At 51.0% G+C, this 14101-nt stretch overlaps 1 protein-coding gene across 1 annotated transcript; it reads left to right on the top strand.

The window, feature by feature from the left end:
* Positions 1-349: 349 nt before the first annotated feature.
* BDW43DRAFT_316591 (putative polyketide synthase) lies at positions 350-8356 on the top strand (the record flags this gene model as incomplete). The annotated part of the gene is made up of 5 exons (XM_032048329.1): positions 350-1323; positions 1388-1675; positions 1729-6987; positions 7047-7771; positions 7827-8356. 5 exons carry the CDS (start codon positions 350-352, stop codon positions 8354-8356), a joined length of 7776 nt encoding a protein of 2591 aa, XP_031894525.1.
* Positions 8357-14101: the final 5745 nt, after the last annotated feature.

Consider the following 14101-nt stretch of genomic DNA (forward strand, 5'->3'; position numbering starts at 1 on the left):
AGTACGTAGGTAAGCTCCGGAACATCTCAACTGTCAGATTAAGTTGCCGGTCCTCGTATACCAACCGGAGTATATATTGCGTCTTGTCGTTACGGCCCCCAGCCGGCCTTGGCCACGCTCTGGCAACATCTGTTCGCGCAAGGCGTACTTAGGGCTAGTGGTCTTGTAATCTTAGCATAGCCAGCCACTTTGATAGCATTGCTGTATTATACTGTACATATAGTTAGAGAACTGTAGAGAAGTTGTTTGGCAACCAGGACGCAGGATTTCACTCAATTTTCTTGATCAACTATTCGTCTCGAAGCATCTCTCCCCTCTCATACCCAAGTTCTAAATCCATCCTCCCACAATGCACCCCAGCAGAAATGAACCCATAGCCATCATAGGCATGGGCTGCCGCTTCCCAGGTGAAGCCTGCTCCCCCTCCAAACTCTGGGACCTCCTCCACAACCCGCGCGACGTCGCCCGCGACATCCCCGACTCCCGATTCAACCTCGACCGCTTCTACCACCCAACCGGCAGCCACCACGGTACCACCAACATCCGCCAGGCCTATCTCCTTTCCGAAGACGTGCGCGAGTTCGACGCAAAATTCTTCTCCGTCCCCCCAGGTGAAGCAGAGGCCATCGACCCGCAGCAACGCCTGCTCCTCGAGGTCGCTTACGAGGCCCTCGAATCCTCAGGCCATACACTGGCCGACCTGTCCAACTCGAATACGGGAGCCTTTGTCGGCCTCATGTCCCAGGACTACTTCGCGCTTAATGGCCAGGATGTGAACTCCGTCCCGACTTACGCTGCGTCCGGTACGGCGGCGAGTAATGCCTCCAGCCGACTCTCTTACTTCTTTAACTGGCATGGCCCGTCCATGACGATAGACACCGCCTGCTCATCCAGTCTCGTCGCTGTGAATGAGGCAGTGCAAGCCCTTCGAAACGGCACGAGCCGCGTTGCTGTAGCTTGTGGGACAAACTTGTGTTTGTCGGCCTTTACGTTCATCACGCTGAGCAAGCTCAGTATGTTGTCACCGACGTCTCGATGTCACATGTGGGATGCCGACGCAGATGGCTACGCCCGAGGCGAAGGTGTTGCTTGCGTTGTTTTGAAGACCCTCAGCGATGCGATTGCAGACAGGGACCATATCGAAGCCGTGATTCGGGAAGTGGGAGTGAATCACGATGGCAGGACGAAGGGGTTGACTATGCCCAGTGCTACGGCCCAGGCGGCGCTCATTCGAGAGACTTATGCCCGCGCTGGGCTGGATCCGACGAAGGAGGCTGATCGGTGTCAGTATTTCGAAGCGCATGGCACGGGGACGAAAGCTGGGTGGGTTGAGCCTCAGAGATCTGTACACTGTTAGAAACCGAAAATACTAATAGGCCCCGTTTAGGGACCCTCAAGAAGCCGAAGCCCTGATGAGAGCGTTTTTCCCGGAGTCTGACTCCGAAGGCGAACTCTTCGTCGGGTCTATCAAAACCGTGGTCGGCCACACCGAAGGCACAGCGGGACTGGCAGGTCTCATGAAGGCTTGTCTTGCTCTTCGCAATGCAACCATTCCCCCCAATTTACTGTTCAATAAATTAAACCCTGACCTTGAACGGTTCACAAGTCATCTCCGTGTTCCTACGGCCAATCAACCTTGGCCCGAATTGCCAGATGGCACACCTCGAAGGGCTAGGTTAGTTGAATATTGTCAGCCCCTTTGGATAACAGCTAATTGTGTGACAATAGTGTCAACAGCTTTGGCTTTGGAGGGACCAACGCTCACTGCATTCTTGAAACATACGATCCACCAACGGCCAGTGACCCAGTCACTGAAATAGAGACGGCCACATCAGGAACATGCTGTATTCCAGCTGTATTTTCTGCAGCATCTGATAGCTCGTTAGTGACACTCCTGCAGTCGACACTGGAATTCATGGACGAGGACGCCGACGTCAATATGAGTGGACTGGCATACAACTTAAGCACCAAGCGATCTGCCCTGCAGCGAAGACTTGCAATCTCCGCTGCATCGATCGACGAACTTAGGGACAAGATCAAGTCCACGATAGAAGCCGCGTCAGAGAAAGACGCTACTTTGCCCTCCACTTCCGCTTTACCTGAAACTGCTTCATTGCTCGGCATTTTCACCGGCCAGGGCGCTCAGTGGCAAGGCATGGGGTCCCAGCTGATATCGTCGATCCCGCTGGCGCGGAGGACCGTCGAAGAGCTGGATTCATCTCTCGCAAGCTTACCGTCCTACCACAGCCCATCCTGGACTCTAAGAGACGTACTTACTGACAGCACTGCCCCCGTCGGCAAAGCCTCTCTTTCGCAGCCTCTCTGCACGGCTGTCCAAGTCATCCTGGTTGACCTGCTCCGCGCTGCGGGAGTCAAGTTCCAGGCCGTTGTTGGGCATTCCTCTGGAGAGATTGCTGCTGCCTATGCGGCGGGCTTCATCACTGCATGGGATGCTATCCGCATTGCATACTACCGGGGATTCTACGCCGATATGGCGGCCGGGCCTGCGGGAGAGAAGGGCGCAATGCTGGCTGCCGGGACCTCCTTTGAGGATGCCAGCGAGCTTTGCCAGATTGATGACTTCGATGGGAGGATCTGCGTGGCTGCCCATAACTCCCCTAGCAGCGTGACTCTGTCGGGTGATATCGACGCTATAGCCCTGGCACAGAGGGTGCTAGAAGAGGAGGAGAAATTCGCCCGGCTTTTAAAGGTCGACACGGCGTATCACTCGAACCACATGCGTAAATGCTCTGTATCTTACCTTACGGCATTGAGAAACTGCAACATACAAGTCCAGCAGCCCGGGCTCGATGCACCGCAGTGGTTCAGCAGCGTCCGAAACGGTCAGGTCGTCAATAGCCTGGAGAGCCTGGACAGCCAATACTGGGTCGATAACATGGTACAGCCCGTGTTATTCTGCCCAGCTGTTCAAACATGCTTGACATCTGCGGACAAAGCCGCCAACTGCGCTGTAGAGGTGGGACCGCATCCTGCTTTGCAAGGACCTGCGAAAGATTCTATTCTTGCCGCTGTGGATCGGGAAATCCCATATACTGGCACCTTGAACCGTGGGAAGAGCAGTGCGGTGGCATTTTCCGACGCCCTTGGATTCCTTTGGTGTCGGTTTGGCCCTGCTGCTGTGACGCTCGGAGCGTTCCAGCAGACAAATCACCCGGATACTCCGACTACGATGATCCGCGGTCTTCCAACATACCCATGGACTCATGGCAGGGGGTACTTTGCCGAATCAAGACTCATGAAGACCTTCCACAACCACCCGGTGCCCTTCCATGACTTACTAGGCATCCAGACGGCAGACGGAGCAACGGAGGAATGGAGGTGGCGGAATATCCTGAAGATGAACGAACTCAAGTGGCTGTCGGGACACTCGCTACAAGGCCAAGTCGTCTTTCCCGCAACAGCTTACATCTGCCTTGCCATGGAAGCAGCACTGCAACTGGCCCAAGGGAGACCCGTGAAATCGATCGATCTCTTCGACCTTGAAATCCGCAAAGCCATCGCCATCCACGACTCCACAGGCACCGAGCTCCTCACATCCATGACCAAGGTGTCTACCCTCGACACCGAGTCGGAAGAAATCACCGCTGACTTCGCGGCCTACTCAAGTATAAGCAAAGACGCTGCCAACCTTGCACTCAACTGCTGCGGTCGTGTGCGTGTGCTTCTAGGAGAGGGCGAGGTCTCGCCATCCCACTTCTCACCTAGACTTCCCCCACTCGGAAAACTGACCGTAGTAGACGTGGACAGCTTCTACCAGATCCTGCGCGATGACTTCGGATTCGGATACGAGGGCCCCTTCCGCGCGCTCACGAATGTGTCCCGCAAAGCCGGCTTCGCAACGGGCACAATTCGGTGCGAGAGATTCGACGATTCTGAAACGTCTCTGCTCTTCCATCCCGGTATGCTGGATAGTGCCCTGCAGGGTCTGAACGCTGCCCATAGCGCCCCAGGAGATGGCCGGCTCTGGACGATCGTGGCGCCGACCTTCTGTCGTCGGATCTCGATCATCCCTGGACTCTGCGGCAGCAACATGACGGATAATGTTGAGATCGACTGCAATATCACTGATCCTCGCGATACGCACGTCACTGGAGATGTGGAGGTCTTCTCGGAGGGTTTCAAGGAGAAGATTATCGAGGTTGAGGGGCTCACCTTCTCCCCTTTTGCGGGCGCGACTGTTGAGAACGACCGGTATCTCTTCCAGGAGTCGTTTCTGTGCCTTGATAAGCCGAACGCGGACGTTATCTTTGGGGACAGACAGGCAACCCCCGAGGAGAGCAGGAAGGCCCTTGACGCTGAGCGCGCGGCGTTTTACTACCTCAAGACCTTCCATCTCTCGGTCAGTCCGGAGCAGCGCGAGACCCTTCCATGGTATCGACAGGCTTTGCTGAAGAACGCTGAGCGGCTGTTCCACATTGTCAATGACGGGAAACATCCGTTTGCCTCGCAGACTTGGGTAAGTGATACCAGAGAGGATATATTCAAGATGATGGACAGCTATCCTCCGACAGACGCCGATTTCAACCTGACCAAGGCCGTCGGAGAACATCTTCTTCTGCCTTCGGTGCTGAATGGAGATACCAGCATCCTGCAATACATGACCAAGGATAACTACCTTGAGCAGTACTATGTAGATGCCATCGGGTTCCAGCTGCTGAACTTCTTGATTGCCGGGGTGATGGAACAGCTTTGCTTGAAGTCTCCCCGAATGAACTTCCTTGAAGTCGGCGCCGGAACTGGAGGCGCGACCAAGGCGATCCTGGAGAAGATCGGGTACTCCTATGCATCTTATACGTATACCGACATTTCCAGTGCCTTCTTCGGCCATGCTGCAGACAACTTCCAATCCCACGCCAGCAAGATGATTTTCAAGACCTTGGATATCACGAAGGACCCTGCTGGACAAGACTTCACCCCGCTGAGCTATGATGTTGTCGTTGCCTCCAATGTCTTGCACGCGACCGAGTCATTGAGATCTGCCCTTGAACATACACGGAAGCTCTTGCGTCCTGGTGGTTATCTTGTGATGGTTGAGATCATCCGCAACGACGTGATGCGCCATGGTCTCGTCATGGGCGGTCTCCCAGGCTGGTGGGTCGGTGAGAACGATGGCCGTTACGGGGGCCCAAGTATTACTCTTGAACAATGGGATAAGGTCCTTCGAGAGACCGGCTTCAGTGGTATCGAGACTAATTCGCCCATGCGGGACCCGGTGGGCGTGCCCGGATCGATTATCGTTTCTCGGGCTGAAAATGATCACGTCAGCCAGTTGAGCAGGCCTCTCAGCTCAAAGCCTAGTACGGCAACAGACAAAGCTCCATTACTTGTTATAGGTGGTAGCAGTCCATTTGTATCGCCGTTCAGGGACCAGCTCTGTCTCACCCTGAGGCGGCAGTTCGCAGATGTCATTAAAGTTGACCAGTTCGCGGATCTGCCTCCGCTTCCTGAGCGCTACCATGTCCTCAGTCTCACGGAGTGCGACGCAAACTTGTTCGAGGACATGGAGGAGTCTGTCTTCTCGAATCTAAAGACAGTGCTAGGCTCTGCATTGAGTGTACTCTGGTTACTCCGGGATCGTCGATCGAGTAATCCCCATGCCGGAACTACGCTCGGTCTTTTCAGAACACTTTTTTACGAAGTTCCCGGGACTCTATTGCAGACTCTGGATATTGACGCCATCGATATGGACGACTGCTCAGTCATTGCAGAGTCAATGTGCCAGCTCAGGTTCCAGTCGGATATGGCCAGACGTGGTGAGACGGATGAGATTCGCTGGGAGTTCGAACCAGAACTTGTTCTCAAGGACGGCCAGTTTTATGTCCCAAGAGTTCGTCCGCATGATGGGCAGAACAATCGATACAACTCATCCAAGAGATCAATTACTCACGATGTGGACGTGCACACGACGCCTTTGGCTCTAGATCTGGTCGACGGCTCGTACATGGTAAGGGAGCAGCACGCCATAGAGAGAGATTCACCCGAGCTGGTTACAGTCAATGTCTCTTGTTCTTTCTTGTCGTCAATAAAGACTCCCGTGGGATATGTATTCGTCAGTCTCGGAGAAAATGTCAAGACAGGAGAAAAGACACTTTGTTTCACCAGCCGTAACGGGTCCATTGTCAAGGCCCCCAAATCCTGGACGATATCCCTTGACGAGGTCGAGGTTGACGGACAATTCATGTCGTTTGTCATTGCCGATCTCACAGTCCAATGGGTGTTGCAAATGCTGCCACCCACAGGAACTGTGCTGGCATACGAGCCAGATCCAGTTGCAGCATCTCTGCTATCTCGGCACTTGAACAGGCTCGGCAGGAAGGCTCTTTTCATGACTTCGAGTCCGGAAATGTCCGGCCGAAACTGGGTGTACCTCCATCCTAACAGCACCAAGAGAGTCATCGCTGCCCTCTTACCAGCCGACGTTACCCTGTACGTCGACGCCTCCGGAGCCGACGAATCTCCTTCCCAAAGTCTCGGATCCAAGATTGCGACCTCCCTATCATCGGTCTGTGACAAGGTCAAGATGTCTAGCCTGACTGCATCAGAAGCGTCCGTTCTTCCGCACGATGCCCCTAAAGCCATCACAGATCTGCTCCGTCGCGTTGCTTACTTCGCTTCCTCCTTGCTATCCGCTCAAGCAAATCCAGAGGGTGCACCACTCGATATCTTACCGCTCAAACGGGTGGTTGCGAACTTTGCAGTGCCAAATCCCCGCTCGCTTGTTTACTGGCGAGAGGATCAATACGTGCCGGTCTCTGTTGAGCCCGTTATGCAACGTGGTGATCTGTTCCGTCCCGATCGCACCTACTGGCTAGCTGGTCTGGCCGGAGACACTGGTCGATCCCTGGCCGACTTCATGATTGCCCACAATGCTCGGAATATTGTGCTAAGCAGCCGTACGCCCACCGTCTACGAGGACTGGGTGCAATGGCACAAGTCAAGAGGTGCCACAGTGAGGTATTTCGGAGGGTAAGCAAATGGACTCGTCCGCTTGAAACTTATCATCGCTAACCACCTTTGTTGCTTAGGGATATCACCAGCTTTGAGTCCATGAAACAGATCCATGACGCTATCAAGGAGTCCATGCCGCCCATTGGCGGTGTTGCGAATGGCGCCATGGTGCTGCGAGACAGTTCCTTCATGAAGATGAGCTTCGACGATTTCCAAGCGGTCCTAGGTCCCAAAATTCAAGGCACAATCAATCTCGACCGGCTCTTCTCCGACCCCAACCAACCACTCGACTGGTTCATCGGGTTCAGTTCGGTCGCCGGCACCGTCGGCAACCCGGGACAATCGGGGTACACCGCTGGAAACTGTTTCATTAAGGGACTTGTCGACCGGCGGCGTAAGCAAGGCCTGGCTGGATCAGTCATTGACATCACTCGATTAGTGGGGCTGGGCTTTATCGAGCGTGAAAGCCACGGCCGTCTGACAAAGGAGCACCAGGAGCGTCTAACTACGCGGTCTGGGACTATTGCGATGAGCGAGAATGACCTGCACCAGTTGTTTGCGGAGGCGATCTTGTCCGGACGACCGGATCTCGGTCTCAACCCGGAGATCATTACAGGTCTGGCGCCCATCACTGTTGAGCAGTCCAAGGACGCATACTGGAAGACCAATCCGAGGTTGTCGCTGTTGATCAGAGAGGCAGGACAGGGTGATACACAGGGCAGAGACAGGGGCAACGCGGTTCCTCTGCGACAACTGCTAGAAGCGGCCAAGACAATGCAAGACGCGGCGAAGGTGCTTTCAGGTACGTAAAATTATGCTTCAATAACCCTTATCTGGGCCCTGACAAGTCCGTTTAGGTGCCTTCAAAGGAAAGCTGCAAGCGTTGAAATTCCTGCCGGATTCTGACAGCTTGTACGACACTACGCCTCTAGTGGACATGGGTGTCGACAGCCTGGTAGCTGTGGAAGTAAGGTCTTGGTTCTTGAAGGAGCTCACAGTCGACGTGCCAGTCATGAAGATTCTGGGCGGCGCCTCCATCACGGATTTGGTGGAGGTTGTCGTGCAGAAGCTTCCCCAGGAGCTATTGAGTAGGCTAGATCCCGAAGGGCAGCGTCAGGGCAGCAATGGCGACGTGCCAGCTACTGTCGCTGACAACAACTCAGTAGAAACGACGGAATCAAAGACCAACGGCATTGACAGCGCTCGTGAAATTGGTTCCAGTGGTGTCAACGGTATCAACGGTATCAACGGCACTCACGACACTGATATGGATAGCACCACGGACCTCAATGGCACCAACGGGACCGCGGTTATCGAGGAAATGTTGGAGCACAAAACCACGAATGGCGTTGTTCCGATCATTATCAGTGCGCAGGAGGTTGCCTAAGATCGAAGATTTTGTGCTCATGTTTGATAATATTAGTTGTTTAGATATACCGATCTATAAACCACCAAATGCAATGAGATTCCCATCCTTACCAGTCATTACGAGCCTACTGCTTTCAAAATTGAGAATCGCAATGGGTCTTTCGCCCTTGGTTCAGTGATATTTGCATTTGCGCGCCTCTCGACACTGGGATGTGATTTCCAGAGAAGAGTTGGAATTGAGTCCGAACGACCCCAGTTTTGCGATCTGCTTTATAATCAGCTGTTGATGTCAACTAGTTACATAACGTCAAGACACCCGTCAAATCAGATGGAGAAAAGGGGGTGTAGCTATAGGGGCACGTAAAACAGCTGCAGTGACTGAAAGGGTGTACAATATTAGGGGATTCAGGGGGAACGAAGAAGTTGGGAGAGAGGACGGTTAGAACAGTGAGGGGGCAGTTCTTGTATGCTTAAGGTCAGATGCAGGTGGTGCACCATTCGCAAGCATATCTCGGTCAAGGCATTCCAGGCCCAGTGTTGTACCTAGTCGGACCGATCGATCTAATTGAGGTTTACGGACCGGCCCGGCAGGTCGCTAATAAATCAGGCGATGATATCTTTTTCCACGCCAAGGAGTTAATCTTAAGTGAAGGACCGAGTGTATTCCAGAATTATCCAGTCGACGCAGCAAAGCTAAACAAGTGTGAAATGTCATAGTCGGAGAATATTCATGATACAGGTCAGCCAACCCTTTGGAAAAGTTCGGATCAACTAAAGTAGGTCGGAGAAACTAAAGTAGGTCAGGCAACCTACACTAGATAGATAATAAAAACAAATAGAGTCATCATGGCTTTTTGCCGACACGTAACCTTCCCCCAGAGGTAAGATGGCATCTGCCGGCGTATTTCAGGTTGATAGAATGATGAATCCATAGAAATTGCTAAGGGTAGATGTTAATTTCGTCTCTCGGGGTCAAATGCACCAAAACTATTTCCAAAGTATTGAGTTCCAAGAAGAATGTCAAGTTGAACCGTGACTACAGGTCAGCCGACCTTTACTAATGAGTTCGGCTAACCAAAGTGGGTCAGCCGACCCATATAACATAAATATAGGGAGTTGTTATTTGGACCTCGCGCTAAACTAAAATAGGAAGTCAATATACATTGTACTCGTAGTACTGTAAATAAGCCTACTCGTTGGCTTTGACGCCTTTAGCCTTTCCTATTTAGGAAAGATCTTCTAGTATGATAGCATTACTCCCTGCCTGAGTATCTGCCTGAGTATCTGCCTGAGTGCCTGCCTGCTGGAGTGCTTGTTCGGTCCGCTCGAAGCCTGAGATCTCTCGATTTCTAGAATCCCTAGGTCTTCCACGGGCTTGTATAATCAGATGTTCTAGTAGATAAGGCCATTCAATTGGCAGATCTGGATTTAGATCATACAGGTCAAGCAGTTCTACCGGATCATCCTGTGATATCAACTATTAAGAATGGAATTCCGAGATAGGTAGTGATTCCCTAGACATGTGATAATGTAGAATTATAGATATACAGGATTCCTAGTGTTCTAGTAGTAATCCCTATACAATTTTCAATCAGTGCCTTTCCTGGGCCTATTGGTAGATGGAGGTTTTAGATATTAAGCACTTTATTCAGTGTGTAGTGTTACGCCTGGGTATTCGGGCAGGAGCTCTGTGAGTAGTTAGATGTACTTGCGTAGCGAGAACTAAACCTGAACAATGAATCCGATATGACTCCGTGACTGTGAACAATAATGGTTCTGATGGTACAACCTAATCCAAGGTTTGAATGATATGCGGTACTTGTTAATTGCAGCTCAGAGAGCCGCAGGTAGTAGGGGGAATAGCATGCTACGGCGCCGCAGGTGGCAGGAGCAGAGGACTGGGTTTCTATTGAATGATCTACTACCATACACTAGACTTGTTAGGCTCGCGGGTTGGGCCGGGTTTTTGAGGTTGTTCAACCCAGCCCGTTGGGTTTGGGCCGGGTTAAGATGATATACAAACCACCCATGGGTCAAGATATATATATATAAACCACCTGCAGGGACCCACAGCTGTAAATCTCTTCCTACTGTAGTAATAATTTACATTCTTTATATAATACAGTCTTATAATACAGTAGTTTATTTATATTACTATAGGTAAATAATATATTTACAGTATTTTTTGTCTTGGCGTTGACCCGTGGGCCACCAGGGAAGTAACCCGGGTTGGGTGGTGTCATTGATGTTGTAATTCGCCTGTTAGGAATGAGAAATTTTGTATGGCATCAGCTATGGAGCGAGAAGAACAGTGATTGGCTGCAGAAGGAGTCAGGTGACATGCAAACAATCGAAGTAGGCATGCAGTTATAACTGTTCGATATCAGATCTACCATTGCTCTTCAACATCGATTCAGGCTACTTTGAAAGAAAATATGTTTAGGAAAAATATCCTAAGACTTTCTACCCGGCCTGTGTTCCCTTTTGGCACACAGTGTCTCTTCCGCACGTGATGGGTCTAATTCTCGTATTCTGCCAAGATAGGGGAGGGCCACTGGCAACTTCGACTCAACTTTTCCTTATTCTTACTCTCACTGGCGACAACAAACAACATGGACCGCTGGTGGGGACTACCACTTCCCCCAGAGATTATTCTGGAACTGTTTGAGTATTTGGAACCCTCGGATGTCGTGGCTCTCGCGCAAGCCGCGGAGGGGTTCGCCCAGCTCGCTGTCTCAGCGTACTCATCTAGTTTCCGCGAACATGGACGAACGATATTGTTTTCTGCAGTTACATGCGGACATGTAAGCATTGTCCGGCATTATCTAGAGGGAGGAGCCGATCCCTGCGCCGCTGATGATGAGGGATACACGCCATTGCACTGGGCCGCTGCTTACGGTCACTGCGATGTGGTGTCTTTACTCATTGATGTGGGAGCTGATATTAATGCACGTCATAAGAGCGGACTTACTCCACTGGATTATGCCATTATAACAGGATATGATCGCGTTGTGGAGGTTCTTTTGAATAAAGGAGCTACCATTACGGATGTCAGGATCGGCCAGACTCAAAGAACGACTCTACATGCAGCTGCTATCAAGGGATATAGCAAGATTGCAGAGATGTTACTAAGCCACGGAGCTCCTATTGATGTCAAGGATGCCCATGGTCATACGCCTCTTCATTTGGCTGTTTCGGAAGGGCATCTTGAGATAGTTCGGGCGCTGCTTTGTGCTGGAGCAACCGTCGTCATTCAAGATGAAATAGGCGACTCACCACTGCACCTTGCTGCCGGCAACGGGTATTTTGCTATCGTACAGGAGCTTCTAAATAAGGGAGCAGACCCTTCTCTGCAAGGTCACGAAAATGCTACGCCATTGCACCAGGCATCTTTAATGGGTTTCGTTGACATTGTTGAGCTTCTTCTAAAATCTGGGGCAAATGTGTCTGCTCAAAGTTTAGATGGAAAAACTCCTCTTCTCCAAGCCAGTGGCGCCGGCCAGGTTGGAGCCGTGCGGCTGCTTCTAGGGGCCGGAAGCGGTCCTTCAATTCCAGATGAGGATAGGAACACGCCACTACACTTCGCTGTCCTTTCAGGGAAAGCAACAATTGCTGAAATGCTGATAGAAGCTGGAGCGCATGTCGATAGCGCAAATGACAAGAATCAAACCCCCTTACACTGGGCAGCAAAAGGGCATGAAGAGATGGTCCCTACTTTGCTAAATCACAAAGCTGATACCCATGCTCGCAGCCATACAGGGTGGACTCCGCTACATTGGGCGGCTAACGAGGGCCATGTTGGTATAACGACAGCTTTATTGAAAGCCGGAGCCCTCGACCAGATTCAAAATGAACATGGGGAATCAGCGCTGCACTTAGCCGCTCAGAAAGGTCATGAAGCTGTCTTCCAATTGCTTATCCAACGGGGCAGCAATCCACATTTCACCGACAATAAACTTCGCACAGCTCTGCATTATGCAGCTGGCGAAGGACATGAGGATATGGTAAGAAAATTGCTGAGTATCAAAGTCAGATCAGACGTCAGAGACATCGATGGTCAGACTCCGCTTTACTATGCAGCACTCCATGGACATGTGATGATCGCAAAAATGCTTCTTGATTTTGGTACCACCCTTGACGAGACCGTCAAGGAAGCCTTTTTAGAGGTTGCAGAAGCTGGGCACGAATTGATGGTTCAACTACTCATCACACATGGCATTGATCTGTCTTTCAAAGATACAAGCGGATATACAGCGTTGCACCGGGCCGTTCTGGGGAGTCAAACTAAAATTCTCGAACTTCTTCTCAATACAGAGGCTGATATCTCTGCCCGGGATAACATGGGAAAAACAGCATTGCATCTTGCTGCCCAGGAGGGCGAGGATGAAATTGCCAAAGTTCTCTTGGGATACAGTGAAATAAGGAATCTCCAGGATTGTAATGGCTGGACGGCTCTGCATTGGGCGGTTAACAACGAACATGAAAACACCGTCCAGTCTCTATTAGATGCTGGTGTTGATCCTGGTATTACTTCCTTCGACGCATGCAGCACGCCGCTTGGTTTAGCAGAAGTTGGGGGTCTAGAAACAATCGAGCGGATGCTACGAGAGGCATTAGCAGTGACAGATAGACCAACCATTGGTGATGAGCCTCCATGAGAATATCAGTGCATTCTATATATAGGTTGTCCCTTACACTCTACGGGCCATTGCGGGTAGAATACGGGACACTGCAGACGTAGGCTGGTGCAGTTTCCCGCAAAGTCTACATATGATATAATGAATGTATTTCACTAGCGAGCGTGACACCTCACGCGTTTTGACCGCGGTCGAAAACTCACCCAGTTCAACTACCAACCATGTCTCCAAAAGCGCGTCAAAATTCAAGAAAATTAGCAGAACAGAAAGGAAGAATCCTGCTTGCTGCCTCTGCTTTAAAAAAGCAAGAAATTCACAGTATTTATGAAGCTGCGCGTACTTTCGATGTTTGACATGAAACTCTATGTCATTAACTTAGTGGAAGGACTTCGCGCTCAGAAACACGTGCCAACAGTCATAAAATAACCGAAAATAAAGAGGGATCACTTGTATAATGGATTCTATCGCTAGATCAACATGGAGCGCCCCCTAAGCTATCAGATGCACAAGAAATGGCTAATATTCTTCTTACTGGCCGCTAGACTTGTTAGGCCCGCGGGTTGGGCCGGGTTTTTGAGGTTGTTCAGCCCAGCCCGTTGGGTTTGGGCCGGGTTAAGATGATATATACTGTGGTTGACCCCGGTGGTTTTGTTAGCTATCCCATAATAGTTAACGAGGCTTTTTAAATAAATGACTGCCTGCTCTGATAGGTAGAAGTCTTAACTATTCAGGAGATCGAGCAAGTTATTGGCCAGAAACCAATACAACAATTACATGGTCCCTGTATAGCATGTAAATAAAAAACATACTAACAAAACTGCCGGGGTCAACCACAGTAGTATCACAAGTCGTCAATTTTTTTGCCCAAGGCAAGGAGGCATGCACGAAAAATCGCAAGGATCACTGTGAGAATCTAAGAACCTTGTGCCGCTCCACATTGTCGCGCTTGGTTTATGGGAACAGGAGAATAGGCAGGGTCAACATACACTTGATCCAGACGACCACGCAAATGAAATATGCATTGACAGCAAACTATTCGAACCTGTTGGTGAGGAACGACTATACTCCCGCACTTGGAGAGGATGGGTCATTGGGAAGGCTTGGCCAGGTCATGTACAGCGTGCAGA

Source organism: Aspergillus alliaceus, assembly GCF_009176365.1.
Source record: "Aspergillus alliaceus strain CBS 536.65 unplaced genomic scaffold BDW43scaffold_78, whole genome shotgun sequence".
Lineage (NCBI taxonomy): Eukaryota > Fungi > Ascomycota > Eurotiomycetes > Eurotiales > Aspergillaceae > Aspergillus > Aspergillus alliaceus.